We start from the raw sequence: 17,592 nt of genomic DNA, 5'->3' as shown, positions 1-17,592 counted from the left end.
ACAAAAACAAACATAATTTTTAAATTCAATCATTAGGTGGCTTTATACATTAATGTACATTTTGACTGATTTTCTAATCATTAGATCTGTTCAAGTATAAATCCAAATTTTTCAAGTGAAAGATCCAGTAATGGTTTTTAACTAGCTAGACGAAGTTCATTAGATTGCACTTTTAAGCAGGCATGTAAATCTGGATTTCGAACTTGTGCAATAGTATTCCAAAGGAAGGGAATCCTGAATTGTATATTTTCTTTATAGTAGTCAACAAATTGCAATACAAACACATATTTTATTTAAAGAAAATACTTTATATAGTTTTAATACAGATTATTTTCGAAGAAATCAAACTGTCGCATATTATAATTGACATGCTAAACCTTTAAATACAAAACATTTAACTACAGAGAAGAGGTTGAACCAAATATCATGACCAAACCTTTATATACAATTCGCCAGCTTTGATTGTATTATCTTCTAAATTTAAGTTTTTTCTAGGACCCATAATCATACACTCTCCATGTCCCTGTTGTAGATATAGTAGATGCAATTAAAAGGTCAGTTAGTATGATATAGTATGTCCGTATGGGTGTGCTATAGGAATTCATACTTGTGAAAATATAATTTGAACATCTTTAGTTTCTTGATGCCAAGTTCGGTTTCGACTATTTCATGTTTTTTTCAATTAATTAATTAATTAAATTAATCCCAATTGATTGAAGAAGGTTTAAGAATTTATTACTTTTTTTATTAGTTAACAAGTTGATATACTGTTGTTGCAGATAAACAAATGGCAGCCACTGATGCTAAATCATATACAGTAATACTGAATGAGGAAGTATATAAAACACGTACGTACTTGCATACTTATTTTTCTCTTTTTTTTATTCAATTAATAAATTAATTCCATGTATTAAATATTTTTCTATCAATAACAACTTGATTGATTTATTGATTGTAGCCAAAGTAACCTTAAATTGGAATCCTGAGATATTAAAAGTGAAATATGATGACTATAATAAACTTGAAGTGGAAGAAAAGTGAGTTTACTGTACTCTTTTGGTACTTTTTTTATGGTTAATATTTTAATCACATTACATATTACATATATAAACTTTGCCTTGCCTAGTTGTGTTATCCTCTTTACTAATATATATATTGTAGACGACTATGGCTACATGCACATTTCATTTTAAGAAGATTGTGAGTTTTCTTTCTTTCTTTATATCAGTTTTTTTATTTTATGTTTCCAATTATATAATTTCTACTCTTTTCTTATATATTCCCGATTATACTTACTTTTTTGATTATCGATGGCGATTTCATTGCAGTGCCTCTGTATTGGATGTTGATGCTAAATGTCCAGCTGATGAATCTGATTTGGACGGTCTTTTTTCGTGAAGTTGACGATGGGGCCAAGATGCATGTCTATTGGACTAGAAGTAGTAAAACGAGTTGGTTCTTGTACTTATTATCGTGATGATTAAGTGTCATGGATGTGTTTATTTATTATTATTTTTTCTCTTATACTAACAATCCACGAATAAGAATTAGAACGAATATGATAAAAAATATCACATTTTCCAACTTTTCTTTTTAATTTATGAGGTAACCCCTATGAATGTGCACATTGGATTCTTTATCCTCGGGTAATCAAGCCCTCCGAACGCGAAATCTAGTATCGGATGAATTGCACATTACGCGCACCCTCTGGTCACACTCTATTTCCAACATTCCCATTTATTTTTCTCCATAAAAAAATAATAGTGCTTGCGTGATTTTATTGTCTATTTTGTATTTTAGTCTTTATTTTATTTTGTATAAACTTTCTTACATTTACAAAAAGTATCGTTTTCCATGAATTCGTGAATTTTTTACACAATATGGATTTTTTTATTTATAAATATGGAAAGGATTAATTATATTTATATATGATTTGACTATATTATAACGAATAATTTTACTTTTTTTTTCAAAGGAATTTTTTTATAAAGAATTTAGTTCAACAAAAAAACAAAACATAAATTTTCTGGGAAAAACAGAAAACATAATCAAACGAAATAACTAGAACAATAGAAAGATTGCTTTGACGTCAAACGAAGAAAAAAAAGTTGATTTCATGAAGGTAGGAGGTTATAGAGTACTCGGTCTTTGGTACTCAGATCATTTCACCCATAATTATTATTACAGGAATTACAAAAACAACATTATTTCATTACAAGTTTTGAACGACAACTGTGAATCAACAAATGAAAAATGCATATAGCCCAAAATAGAAATCAACAACTTTATTAAAAAAAATTAATAAAGCAATAACGATATTATCAACTACTACTATACTTCGACCCATTACTCTTTTATCTCTAGTACTATAAGAAAACCGTACAATAACTTGAAAATAGGATATGGAAAAGGATCAGCTTACTCAACCAATACTATACTACTAAGACCACAGTTATCGCAGCGTTTCTAGACCAAACCACCGTGACATGTCGTTACAAACGCCCCACAAACGCCAGGAATGGGGCTTTTGTGGGCGGTTCTCTGGCGGCGTTGGTGTTGAAGAAACGCGGTGGAGAGGGGCTTTTGCTAATGATGTGGGGGCTTTTGATTGGTTAGGTGATAATTTAGTTGAATAATATGTTGCTTTTGATTATTTAAAGTAAATAAAATGACGGTGGAGAGAAAATGAAAATGAAGATGAAGACCTGCAAAAAATAGTTCACACCTGCAACTTGATAAATTCCAAGAAAGAAGATGATATATTTTTATTTGGATTCTTTTACAAAAATATCATTTAACCCCCTAAAGAATATGATAGTTTACAAAATAATATACGGTAAGTTATTGTGTTTATAATTTACTCCCTCAAATAGTAATTGGTAATTTACAAAATACGTAAAACAATAAATTTATTCTATTCTATTTAATTTGTTAAATTTATGTCATGTTTTATCTAAATAAAACCAAAAAAAAAAAAAAGTAAAACAATTAATATTGTGCTCATATTTGGAACCTCCCGCCAAACTTTCGCTCGATGCAAAACTAGTGTTTTTTTTAATAATGTAATTTTTTTATGTTTTTTTAAGCGTGTAATGTAATGTTTTTTTTTGCGTGTATTTTTTTTATTGTAATGTTTTTTTTTTAATAATTAATGTACTTTTGTCTAATTTATTTTATATTTTGTATTAAACAAAATAAAAACTAATTTAAAAACAATTAAAAAAAAAAGAGAAAATGCCACGTCACAGTCTTACCATGACAAAAGTCCCCCATTACAACTCCCTTCAAAATGTCATGGTCCAGTCACAGTTTTTCCTCAAAAAGTGCACCTCAACCACTTCACGTCACAATCACCAATATCTGTGGTCTAACAAAACAAACATAACCCAAAAAAGAAAATTAACAACCTACCTTTGTACATATCAAAGAAAATTAACCTAGTGATTTACATACAACTTGGTACAGTCTCCAAAAAAATGGTGTTGTCAAAGACTGAATGGTCCCTATGAAGACCAAAAGGTCTATTCTTTTTTATGGGTACCACACACAACAAAATGGTAACAAAAACAAGTATCTCTAAAACACAACACGGATAACATATTAAGAGTTGAGCAGAAAGGGAACAGAAACAGAATGCATATTTATATTTATATTTATATATTATCTAAAAGACAAAACATTATTTCACTATTCATCAATAGTAACCAGAGGTATTTTCGTCATTTCACCTTTTTTCCAACGATAAAAGAAGCAACTTTCGTAAAAGAACCAACCTTTCAATGTTACCAAAAGATGTCGAAAAAAATTCTTTTTTATAAAAAAATCAACTACCTTTTTTCCCCTCAACGATAAAAGAGGCAACTTTCATAAAAGGAACAACCCTTCAATGCTACCAAAAGATGTCGAAAAACAATCTTTTTTACAAAATAGAGCAACTAACTTTAAAAAAAAAAAACACTAAAAGAAGCAACTTTCGCCAAAAGGAACAACCCTTCAATGTTAGATGTCGAAAAAAAATTCTTTTTTACAAAAAAGATCAAGAATTTTTTTTTTTAACTCGCATTCAAAATGGAGCCCCCGGCGCGAAGCGAGGGCTCCACAACTAGTTATTATCAAATACTAAATTACTAAGACGGGATGCAAAAAAGGCACAACATAACCCCTAGAATAGTTACCAGAACCATGAACGTCTCAACAGAACATGTTGGGTAGAGACACAACAGCAACCACAGAAAAGAAATGCACAACGTCCGTTATACCATTTTTCACTTGAGTACAAATTGACGACACAAAACATAAGTAAGTAACACGATAACCACAACAACATGAAGACGATAACCAGGACATGACCAATACATAGGCAATTGATGGACTCTGGACCTTGTCAAACATGTCTTAGTCCTCACTGGAACAACAGTAGATAAATGGAAATTTATAACATGATGACCGCACCCTAAAACAAATACTTAGCCTTGCACAAAGACTAGAGAACCAAAAAAGCCCAAAAAAAACAACATAAGAACAACTCTATGTATCGATATAGTAAGTTTAAGTACTCCATCCGTCCCAAAATTAAGTCCCGCTTTGACTTTTAAAGTGTTTCTTGTACAACTTTGACTTTATATATACATTTTTGTTATATAACATTTTGATGAAAGTTAACCCAATGAAAACACATTTTAACACCGAATTCATTCGTATAATTTTCATCAAATTTTATATAGCAAAAATAAAAATATTTATAATCAATATTAAACAGAAACACTTTAAAAAGTCAAACGAGACACTTAGTTTGAGATAGAGAGTATTTTTTTAAAAACATAAAAGAAAACCTTACCTACCATCCAATTGAGAGTGGCTGGTGTGATGATCTCGCAAAAAATTTAAAGCTTTCACTTAGTCTAGGTTCTAAAATCTCCATTTTTCAACCAAAATCAACAAAATTCGTCACAATAATCCGCTATAATCATGTCTTTTCTCAGATGGGGAAGCAGAAAGGTAAAGATTTCACCCCTAAAACTCTTTAAATTCGAATTTTAGTGTTCTTGAGCGTTGATGAAACCTTCCATAGTACTGCTAAACCATTGTTTTATGTAAGAGACAGCTAGTTTATATACATTAAAGAAAATAATCACCCCGTTTTGTGAATGTTTATTGTAAAATTTATGTGGTCCTAACATTTCTTAAAAAAAAAAAAATAGAAATGATTGAGTGACTATTATCGGAATAACAAAAATTCGAGTTTTATATGTAAAACAAAAACTAACCACGCAGGCTTGCGTGAGTGGTTACCGAGTTGGCCAATGAAGCACACCATTCGGGTTTAACTCGGAGGGCTTGATTGCCCGAGGTTTTACCTTATGTGGGTGAGCCAATGTGCTCGATCATAGGAAAGCGTTCTCGCTTACCGAAAAAACTACTTATTTACAAAGAAATATTTACTAAAATTTATCGGACGAACTAAAATTTTACAAAAAAGTATTCGCATATATTTAAGTCAATTCCACCAATCACATTATTTTCTCTATTCTCTCTCTTGTTTCTATTCATTCATCTCATTGATACAACACACATTATAAGATGTTTATACGGAGTAAAAAAAATAAAAAAATTAATCCTGATTTCTGAATGACGGTTATTTTAGGAACAAACATCCCTTAAATATAATGTCGAAAAAGTTCATGTATTTAATTAGTATAAAAAGTAACCAATGCTTTTTGGGTCAAAATCATACGTAGTATTTATCGGTCAGACGGCGGTTTATTGGTTGAGGGTGATTCGCTTCACTCTTCGCCAATAGGTCTCTGGAATAACATAATTGCTAGTGGTGTTGCTATGAACGAGTTACAGGTACCCTTCACGCACTCATTTATCAAGACAATTGGGGATGGTGACTCTACATCTTTCTGGCAAGAACACTGGATCGGATCAGACAAGCTATGCAAGCTGTTTCCGCGGCTTTACAGATTGGAGCTGAATCAATTCGCAACAGTAAAAGACCGTTGCAGCAGAATCAACAATGAGCTGATCGTAAACTGGAATTGGTCCCGAAATCCTTCTGGAAGGACCTGTGACGAACTGCATAACCTAACCAATCTTCTGATCGCGTTCGAGTGTAACAGCAACAATTCGGATTCCTGGAAATGGGCATTTTCTTCGAATGGAACCTTTACAGTTAAACAACTCTCGTGCCTACTAGACGAACATTTACTTGGTCAGTATTCTTCGAATCAAAAAACTTTTCGTAATAACCTTGTTCCAAAAAAGATTGAAATTTTTATTTGGAGAGCTCTCAAAGGAAGATTACCCGTCAAAGTTGAACTTGATAAAAGGGGCATCGATCTTCATTCGGTGAGATGCCCACTTTGTGATGATAATTTAGAATCGGTCGAACATGCGCTTATTTCTTGTAAATGTGTGGAAGATATTTGGTCCCGAGTTTATAAATGGTGGAATGCCGGATCCTTTGTACCTTCAAACGTTATGAACGTCTTAGGAGATGACAAACCATCTACATCTACTAAATTTGGCGGAAATTTGTGGCAAGCTACTAGATGGATAAGTGCGTATCTTATTTGGAAAAATCGAAACAATTTGGTCTTTAATGGCAAAAAATGGACCGCTCCGATGGCTCTAAATGAGATACAAACTAAATCCTTCGAATGGCTTTCTACAAGATCGAAAAGGAAATGCTCGGATTGGCTAATGTGGATCTCGAATCCAAGTCATTACCTACAAGTTTCGTGATTGTAACATCTGTTAGCTCGTGTTTTATGTACTTTGTGCCTAGTGTTTTTTTTTTTTTTTTGTATATATTGAAGTTGCATACTTGCAACTACTTAGTACCATTAGTATTATTTTCGTGTGTTCCTTGGAGGCCCAGACATGTTGGGATCCCTATTCGCGTTGTATTCACTCATTCGTGTTTAATAAGATTGTTGCTTTTCAAAAAAAAAATTAATTAGTATAACTCATCCAAATAGTAAGACGGGGTACATAAAACCTTTTTATGGGGAAAAAAGCTTTGTAAAAAAAGGGAAACTTTCATCACAGATGAAAGGGACCAAACGATTACAAAATAAGAAAGACAAGGAAAAAAAAGAAACAACTAGAAAAACCAACCATAAAACAAACGAAACCTAGCAATAAAACAAACATGTCAGAAATGAAATAAGCAACCAGAATCCATCCAAAAACAAAAGGGCGAGAGAAAAAACTAAACCCTACTTTTCCATACTCGCCATAAACTCGGTAAATACTCCCATAAACTTAGGTAAACCTTCTCATATCAATCAAATTGATAATATGATTAATGCGCCAGAGGTTCATTGCTAGTTGCTACTTAATGAGTCAGAAAACATCTTCAATAACTTGTACCAATTAACCCTAATCATAAACACTAAATTCTTTCCAAGGTGTACTGTGGCCATATATGTGGTTTGCACATAATGGAGTATTGTAACTTGGATCATTTGCACTTGAAATCCAAGGTGTTATATGCATGCCCCAAATTATTTATCTCATGTGCCACGTGATACAAAAACTGAAAACTAGTGAATTGTTGCTGCAATACATCTCCCAATACTGGTTGTTATAAACAAAGCATACCCTATTCAAATATCAAAAGATCCATCACTGAAAGGGCACATAAATAACACATATCAGTAATAATGATAGATTTTCCATTTTCCATCATTATCATATCAATAGAAAAATAGCAGTATGGTCCTACTGAAGGTTTCTTCCCACAAGATTTAACATATTTACCAATCAAAAATTTGAATTGAATATTACTGTATCATTTATCAAGAAGAAACAAAACTCAAAACTTTGAATCATGATAATAGATCTTCCCAGCTTATGAAACCATTTTCATCTCCGCAACATAAACTCTCAGCCTGCAAGAACGAATGACATGCCATGTCAATACCAGCATAAAAAAAAGTCAAACATACAAGTCATCAAGATCGCAAAAAGATTCATACCCACACGAGGATATTAATATTTGGGCAGAAAAATCCTGTCTTGAGATGATCATGCACAAGATGATGAAAACATATGGCACATAATAAAATCAGCCATGAGAAGTATCTTCATTCTATTATATGTAAAGATGCCTCCTTTTTGTACTATAACTGCAAATGCAACGGTTGTTTTTTTAGAACAATGATGAAAGAATGTACTTTGGACCAACTAGATACTGTAAGACTTGAACTTGAACCAATGACAATGCCTGTATCAGCATCAAGAAGGCAAAGCAAGTCACCAACCGAGTCTCCAATGTGGATTGTTGAATTCTTTTTGTCATTTTAGTCTTTGGGTTTCTGAATGTCGGTGAAAGATTGAAGCTTGCAATGGGAGATTCAACTTTTTTGATGAATTCTGAGGTGGATAGAGTGTTTTTGAACTCAAACTCATTTGCATGTAAGTGCATTGTGGGTATGCCCCCTGTTCATTTGATAAAGCATATCACAAAAAGAGACATTATTGATAAATGAGTATAATACAAAATGGGATATCATAACAGGCGAATATAATATTTAGCAAAATGAGTAGGTATGGGTTTGAGTTATAATGAGCAATATTTACCACATGTATTCAAGTGATTCACAACAAAAGAATCTAATGATCCAAATAATATTGAGTAATAACTCATCAAACCATTTCATTTGGCTTTTTCTGTCAAATATATTCATACTTTAAATATTATATTATGATTATGATTATGATTAAGACTAAAAGGCATGTACAAAAAAGCGGTACATTGATTCAATCACTCTGATGTTTGCGTTTCTCTCAAATACTGATAGTTGTTACACTGCATGTTTCAGTCCTTAATAATTGAAGTCCTCGACTGCAATAGATTATAAGTCACAACTTTATATCCATTTATTTTTAACTTTACATAAAAATAGAGTTACATATATTTACACGAATTATACAGTTCATTAACAATCTATTCTCATAATATAACAATAAAATAATAATTCAAAAGGTATATGCATTAGCGTTACAGTTTAGGCAACTTTCAAGCTGTTTGACGCTTTTTCCTTTTTAGATCTTCTCCTTTAGTTTACCAGTTTGGCCTGTTTTAGGGAAAACAGAACCCCGATCAACCAGTCAAAGGTAAATCGGCCAGGTCGGAGGCGCAAGTCGCGGACTAGTCGAATGTGACCAACTTTGACCGATTCTGACCGAATATATCTGACTTTGACAGACTACATTGGACTATTGATAAGTTTGACCAAATAAATCGGCCAAGTAGGAAACAAGTCGATGACCATTCGAATGTTTACCAACTTTGACTTCGGCTGTATCTGACAAACTTTGACCAATTTGACCAAATAAATCCGAGTTTGACAAACTACATTGGACTTTTGACAACTTTGACCGGATAAATCGGCCAAGTCGGAGACTGGGGACTACTCAGACTACTTCAAAATCCCGAATAGTCAGATATTAGTCGGCCTAGTGAGTGACATTTACAACCATGGTAAATGGATCTTAAGTTTATCTATTTTGTGGTCAGATAATCAATCTGATTCGAGCTGCTATAAATCTTATTAACAAAATGTAAAGTAAAAAATTGCTTAAGAATGTCAAAACAACCGATTACAATTATAAACATACATTTCTCACAAGCCAACATACTTGCTCTAGTTTCAAGGTTTAATGATATAATTTTTGCATTGTATCGAGCTCTTCACCTGTCAAAGAAACGCTTAATATGTCTAATAAATCCTCAGTTTGAAGCATTGCTCCTAAGTTCTAAAAAACAAAATATAAATGTGTGTAAAAATAGAAAATGTCGTATAGCAGGGTGAATTGCATACACTAGTAGAGGTATTGCACGAGTTTTGTTTCTTTACATGTAACACTTAATTAATATGTTAGAAGTATAACTGAAACTTAAATCAAACATCTTAGTAGGCTGTAAACATTTTTATATACCATAGGAAACTTGTATAACCATTTACTTCATAGCTATTTAATGTTCTGAGTTTCTTCTAGATTAACTCATTAGCATTATGTAAAAGTTCTAACTAGAATAAGTGTACTTTCACATAGACAGATACAAATTAGCTCATATAATATCAACTTAATAGTGAAGGTGTTAATTCGGGTTGTGTTTTATCTTAAACGGGTCATATTAGAAGAACATCGGCAAGATAGGGTAATTTATCAAATGGGTTGAAAGACATAAGTTTTTTTTAGCTACGCATACAACTTCCTAACTATATAAATTACCGACTCATAATGTTATAGTAATTACTAATTTGTACCAAAAATAATGTTTTAGCAATCATAATTAGCAGTTGGCACATAACAAATCGCTTATAGACAAATGATGTAACTAGCTTCTTTTACATGTAGGTCACCATTCAGTCTCCTTGTAGACAATAATATGGCGGTATGCCGGTATATCACTTCACTTCTAGTGTTTGAAAGAATCCTATTTAAGAGAAATGGACTCATTTCGACCCAACCAGCAGAAGAAGCAGCAGCGGCGGCGGCAGGCAGGAAGCAGCAGCGGCAGGCAGGAAGCAGCGGCAGGCAGGCGGTGCCGGCTGCCGCCCGCCCACCGCCCGCCCGCCGCCGCCGCCGCCACAACCACCACCACCACCACAACAACAACAATAACTAGTACTTTCAAGTTACAAGTCTGTAGGTAATGGTACTCTCTAGTTCACATTATCATTTTTCTATTTCATCATCTTTCGATTAGGGTTTCATCATCCTTCAATTGCATACAAGATTTCACTTCAAGATTCAATAAACAAATCGCCATCCACAACCACCAAACAAAATTAGTGTTGCATCATGGATCAAAATCAATCCTGGGTAAATGAAATTCAAATAATATACTTTGAATTAACAAATGGCCTTGTGTGATTAATAGATTCAACGATCTATTTAATCGAGTCAACAGCAAGCGTCAATTTATTGGCGACTTGACTGCCACTTAGAACCTAAAGTGAACTTCAAACACGTTTAAATTTGGTTATACCATTTTCATGGCGTCTCATACTTTTTTTTTTCAACCTACTTATTGGCCGGAGGTCCGTTCGGAAGCAATCTCTCTATCCATAGAACATTGAGAGGGACTTTCTCTACTCTTCGGTGTTTCACTTTGGGTGGAGAAATGACGTCTTTTTATTCTAGGATAGGGGAAGGATTGTCTACATCTTACCTCCCCATACGGCCATGCCCCACATATGCGGGATTGGGTTTTGTTGTAATGTAGAAAGATACATGGAATTAATAGCAGAGGTTCGAAAAATGTGTCGTTATCCGGAGAGGGCAACTCTTCGTAAAGGGAGCAAAGTTCACATTAACTATTTTTGAAATGGTGTTAGGCAACTATTATAATGTACGCTAACAACTTCTATTTAATTGGGTTACTTAAAGATATTGTAGTGTACGAAGCCCGTAGAGAGGGCGACCCTTTATCGCTAGATGGTTCAACAACATTAAACTACACTGTAGAACACGGCAGTTTGTCCCGAATGAACCTCTCTGCGAATAGTTTCTTTAATGTTGTTAAAAACCTCGATAACCGAGTAAAGAATCGAAAATACTTCAAAGCTATAATCGTTTACGTAGCAGTATCGATGCGATTTCACTGGATTACATACATCGGTGTGACTTATTTAGCAATGTATACAAATCTTGTAATTGTCCCCAATGGATGATTGATCTAATTAAAAAATGGATAAAGTACTTAAAACGAGCGCACAAATATTTAAGGGATAATTCCTTCGTGGATCTGAGTACATAAGCATATCGTAGAGACGTAGACGACGTGCCGATCGGGAATTGTAAATGTTAAATCTAACATCCTCCCGGTCGGCATGTCGTCTCCGATTGCCTTCTGTACTCAGGTCCACATACGGATTATCCATCAAATAATTGTACGCTCGCTTATAGTACTTTAACCAAATTTTAATCAAATCAATAATCCATAGGGAACACTTAGAAGATTTGTATATGTTGCTAATAAGTCACAAATACTATGTAATCCAATGAAATCGAATGGATTCTACTACGTAAACGATTATAGCTTTAACGTATTTCCGACTCTTTACTCGTTTATCGAGGTTTTTTAATGCATTAAAGAAAGTATTCGCAGAGAGGTTCATTTGGAACAAACAATCACGTTCTACTGTGTACTTTAAAGTTATTGAACAATTTAGCAATACAGGGTCGCCCTCTATACGGACTTGGTACAATACAATTGCTTTAAAGAAGCCAATTAAATAGAAGTTGTCGGAGCGCATTATGGTGGTGATATGCCTAACACCATTTTGTAAAAAGTTTATTTACATTTTGTCTCCTCCACAGAGAGTTGCCCTCCGTGGAGAACGACGTATGTTTTAGACCTCCGCTATTAAACTCTTGTACCTTTTAACATAACCGTTACCAATTGTAAATTCACAAATTATGACTTGAAATTAATTTACCATCGTTGATTTTGATCCATAGTACAACACTTAATTCTTTATTTCTTAAATCTTGAAATTGATATAGCTAAATTAGCGCGTGAAATCTTGTATACAATCCAAAAACCATGAATCCCTAATCGAAAGATAATGAAACTCTAACCAAAAGATGAATACACTCTAACCAGGAGCGTCAACAGAGACTACTGAAGTTTATTTACGAAATTAAGTACTCTAAAAAAACCTTATTGTTAAAGTTTTATTTTTAAAATAAATTATACTTATGGTCCATGTGGTTTACACTAAATTATAGTGTTCGTTCTTATCTTTTAATAATTATACTAAATACTAATCATCACTGACTACATATGAATTGCACAACGGTGAATACAATGTTGCCAATTCAATACAATGTTGGCAATTGGCAGTGAATGGTTGATTCAGGTTATCAATCATCAATACAAACATATAAGTAACATAATAATGAAAACATTGAAAAATTATGAGAAAAAATAACATTTAGCCCAGAAGGGTAAAATTAAGAACTTGCTTACCTCCTCGAAAAAGCCACTACATTCTTTCTAGATGAATGAACGTTTGTGTAACTTGATTTATCTGAAAGGGAAACCAACAAAATATATAACCTAATAAAGAGAGCATCGCATTTTATTCCAAAAAATCAATCTCGGGTAGTTAAGTGATTTACCAAAAGAGTCAAATGTTAGAATGGAAGATTTACCTCTGTTGCACATCGGCCATTGTAAAGTTATCGTCACTAGAACTTACTTCACGAACTTTCTCAACAACATTTTCATGTTTGTTGAAGCGTTTGTCTTTCATTAATTGCAATATTGCAGGATGATTCCATATCTACCAAGTATTAACACATGTTATAAGTGATTCATCCATAACAAAAGAAAAACAATAAAGATTCTAAAGCAAATAACATTAACATCTATAAATAAAGATAATTGCAAAAAGCATGGACTAGCAACATACTATAGTCCAAATCTTATCAACGGCCACATTAATTTAATTAATTATTTATAATAAAATGATTGAGGAGGTCATTCATAAGCAAAAATGGGTCAAAATTGCCACTTCCACTTATTACCTGAGCCGATGCTTGATAACTCTGTCTAGATATAAGGATAGGAAAGTCTTAGCAGTCAAACATTTCACAGTTGTCAACCAACGAAAAATACTAGGTCGCCAGATAATCACTTTAACACGTCATTGGGTTATCAAAAACCCAATTCAGAAATTCAAAAATAGGATCATTTGAAAAATACCCAAATTCCACATATTCTCGGAATTGTTTTGTTGAATAATATGAGAAAAGGGTTCGGTGGCTGGAAACTATACGCCTGGAAGATGACTGTAAACAATGACATCAATGATGTTTCGGAAGTCGCTAACAGGAACCAATTTCACCCGAATCAGCTTTCCCCTTAGTTCCGTCAACAATCACAGAGGACGATGAGAAACGGGTTATGAGTATTAGGGTTTGTTAATATACAAAAATAGATGGATATTAGTGATTTTCAGAGATGTGATCTTGATCTTAAATTTGATTTAGGAACGAAATATACGATTGACATGAATAGATGATATAAACTTGGTTTGATAACTATTTTATTAATATTAATATTATTTTTATTTTTATTTTTATGAATAGATGACATAAATTTGGTAACTTGACTTGAGGTGATTCCAAGGGTTAAACGGTCTAAACCCGACAGATTAGTGAAGCTGATACAAAATTACCAAAAAAACAGAGAGTAAAACTTGCTGACTTTAAGAATAAAAACAGCAAATAAGATAGGAGAATCCATCACAAGATTAAAGACAAGAGAAACACGTCAAACACTAAGGGGTCGTTTGGTTCAAGAATTTTAATTCCCAGTATTTGAAATTCTGGGATTTGAAATCCTATCTTCTGTTTGGTTCGAGGATTTGAAATCTTCGAACCCGAAACGCGAACCCGAAATGAAACCCAAAACGCGAACCCGAACCCTAAACGCGAACCCTAAACGCAATCTCGAAACTCGAACCCGAATCGCATATATGAAATTTGAACCCGAAACGCGAACCCGAAACTCGAACGTGTAACGCGAACCCGAAACGTGGGCCCGAAATGCGAACCTGAATCACGAACCCGAAACGCGAACCCGAATCTCGAACCCGAAACGGGAACCCGAAAAGTGAACCCGAAACGCGAACCCGAAACGTGAACGCGAAACGTAAAGTAAACGTAAAATTTTAGAACATGGAATTTCAAATCCCTCATGTATACAAAGGATTTACAAATCCTTCATCCATGGGATTTCATGGAATTTGAAATGCAAATCTCTCCAACCAAATCCTTCAACCAAACATGAGATTTCATGGGATTTGAAATGCAAATCTCTCTAAATCTCACGAACCAAACACCCCTTAAGATATATAAGACCGAGAATGAAGATTTAGAGTGAATAGAGCTTGACTCTATTAGTACTCATCAAAAACTAGTTTTACTTTCCATTAGCTTTATTTTATATTTTTATTTATAGATGAGCAAGTTCTATACTATTATTCCCTTGATAAAATAAAACAAAAGCTCAAAATTATTTGTTGGAAATATCAAGAAGTTGTAACATGTTAAAATAATCTTCAAACTAATTGTACAACAAATAAGGAATCAAATCTGTTGGGACCACTTGAGACCACTTTTGATGTCCCCATTTTCACAGCATACTAGCTTTATTTGCTATGTTGTCTTTATCTTCCTTCATACTTGATTGGTTGGCTTCAAAGCTTCATTTTTAGCTAAAACTAAAAGAGCATAATTAAAACTACTAGAATCACACATATATGTATATGTTGTATATCATAACATAAAGTATAGGATTTACTTATTGAAAGCAAGTAAAATAGTAATGGTAATGGCCTAAGTCATTGATTTAAATAATGTGCACCCTTGGTTAAACTTTGGATCACCAAACAACATCTCACAATGAGAAATAGCATGTATAACAATCACCAAATCGGGTTCTGATATAACCATATCATAACTTTTATATTATTATTAGGATTCTTGTAATGTTAACACTTATACTTGACATCATTTAAGTAAAATATGATTGTACATATGGTGGTTAATTTCTAGAAAGTGATTAACTTTAAGGTGTGTACAAGTCATTTTTTTGCATGTTCTAATCTTTTAAAGACAAATGTCACTAGAATAATTCTTATTCTTATTATTTATTATTAGAAAATTTCTAAAAATAGCTTTAAGGGTTATCATATGTAACGACCTTGGATTTTCCAACGTTTGTTTATTAATAATTGTTTATTATTAATGCTTATGACTAAACGAATGTATGTTATTACATTTACATATTGCCATGATTGCCCGTACTTGACTTTAATTGCCCGAAACGTCTTTGTGACACACGAAACTTTTACGAATAATATTTTTAGATATTATTTGCATTCATGATTAAGTTTTATTAATCATTTTAATTAACTATGTTATTAATTAGTTACTTGGGCTTTAATTGGTTTAATTTGTGAATTAATGGAACTTGGGCTTGTTTAATGTTAATGGACTCATGAATATAAACTTATAAGCCCACCCTACTTCTTAGTTGGACTAGTTAGCCCATGTCTTACACTTGTAAGTATCAATTAGATGGAAACTAGTTAGTTTTATGCACTTGGAATCTAGTTAACCCATAATCCCCATGCACATACACCAAATAACCAACTTTTGTGACTTTAACATGCAAGAGACTAGTGTGTTTTTGCCTCCCCTTTCTCCCTTGCCAAACCGTCGGTTTGGAGTCCCCACAAGAGGGTTTTTGTTTCATTTTTTTCATTACCTACTTACTCTTGTTTCTCTCATTCTCACACACACTTCAAACTTACCATTTCTCTCAAACTTTCTCTTTCACTTTTCTCTCTAAATCTTGTAAGTAACAAGCTCTTTTCTCTCTTCTTTCTTGGCCAAAAACCGAAACATATACACCTAGAATCATCATCATCACTTGTTGTTGTTGTTGTTGTTAATTACTTGTTGTTTACTTACTTGTAGTTATTACTTACATGTTGTTATGAATCAAACTCTTTAGTTTGTTCATCATTTATCTTGTAGTAACAAGAACATACAAGAACTAAGTTTCTAGTTATGTTCTACATTTATTGTATCAAAAGATTGTAAGTTCATAGTTGTTAAACTCATACTTGTAAGTCATGTTAGTAAACTTTAAAGTTTACTCTCTTAAAGATCAAACTTTGGTTTGAATCTTTAAAGTATGAACAACAATGAACTAGTTACTTACTTATTTAGTTTATTACTTCATTTCTTGTACATTTAAATTCATGTTTGTTGTTAAATGGTCAAGTATTACAAGTTAGTCTTGATCTCATATCTCTTGGAACTAAAAGTTAACTTAAAAGTTCAAGAACATGTAAGTAAGTTTTCTTTAAATATAACTTTGTATACTTATGCTTGATCTAGACTTTTGAGTCTTGGATCTTCAAGATCAAACTAAGAACTATGTTCTACAACTTATGATCTTGATTAGTTAGCTTACTTTCAAATTTATAGTTCAATACTACTTTTATATTTCATGTATGTGTTAAAACTAAGACTTTGATGTAACCTTGGTTCATCAAAACACTTGCAACACTTAAGTGAGTTGTGCTTCATGTCTTAGACTTACACAAGGGTTATGATGGTCAAACCTTGGTAAAGATGATGTAAACACATCAATGAGTTGTACACTTGAAGCTATAGGCATCAAGGATGAGAACCATGATAAACATCAAGTACCAAACCCACCGGAACCCACTATTTTTCTGTTTCCTGTCCTCTGCTTACTTTTTTGCTGTTTCTGTAACATACCAGTACACCTGGGCTACTGTAACCTTGATTTTCAGTTAGCTCAGTTCGTGTAGATAACTTTTTATTTAAGACTCATCTTCATCCGTGTAATGTCCGCAACTAATCCATCCGGACGTAGTCTTCAACAGTTGGTCCCATTGCGATGATCGACTCCAAGTAAGGTCCTTAATATGAGCTATTGCACAGCGGAAGACTTAATTCATACCTGAGAATAACATGCTTTAAAATGTCAACATAAAGTTGGTGAGATATATAGGTTTGATG

At 33.1% G+C, this 17,592-nt stretch overlaps 1 protein-coding gene and 1 long non-coding RNA gene across 7 annotated transcripts; one reads left to right on the top strand and one right to left on the bottom strand.

The window, feature by feature from the left end:
* Positions 1 to 2,486: 2,486 nt before the first annotated feature.
* Positions 2,487 to 6,747, top strand: LOC139847498 (uncharacterized). The gene is made up of 2 exons (XM_071837206.1): positions 2,487 to 2,611; positions 5,739 to 6,747. Exons 1-2 carry the CDS (start codon positions 2,487 to 2,489, stop codon positions 6,745 to 6,747), a joined length of 1,134 nt encoding a protein of 377 aa, XP_071693307.1.
* A 948-nt stretch (positions 6,748 to 7,695) lies between these two features.
* LOC139857562 (uncharacterized) lies at positions 7,696 to 14,044 on the bottom strand. Of its 6 annotated transcripts, none has more exons than XR_011762595.1 (5): positions 13,180 to 14,044; positions 12,995 to 13,055; positions 8,764 to 8,854; positions 7,986 to 8,448; positions 7,696 to 7,898 (listed from the first exon to the last, which is right to left on the bottom strand). It is a non-coding gene; the product is annotated as an uncharacterized lncRNA (long non-coding RNA). The 6 variants fall into 6 exon arrangements; XR_011762598.1 differs by lacking the exon at positions 8,764 to 8,854 and having other exon boundaries at positions 7,986 to 8,135; positions 8,222 to 8,448; XR_011762597.1 differs by lacking the exon at positions 8,764 to 8,854 and having other exon boundaries at positions 7,986 to 8,135; positions 8,271 to 8,448.
* Positions 14,045 to 17,592: the final 3,548 nt, after the last annotated feature.

Source organism: Rutidosis leptorrhynchoides, chromosome 1 (genome assembly GCF_046630445.1).
Source record: "Rutidosis leptorrhynchoides isolate AG116_Rl617_1_P2 chromosome 1, CSIRO_AGI_Rlap_v1, whole genome shotgun sequence".
Lineage (NCBI taxonomy): Eukaryota > Viridiplantae > Streptophyta > Magnoliopsida > Asterales > Asteraceae > Rutidosis > Rutidosis leptorrhynchoides.
This window is presented reverse-complemented; position numbering and strand designations above follow the sequence as displayed.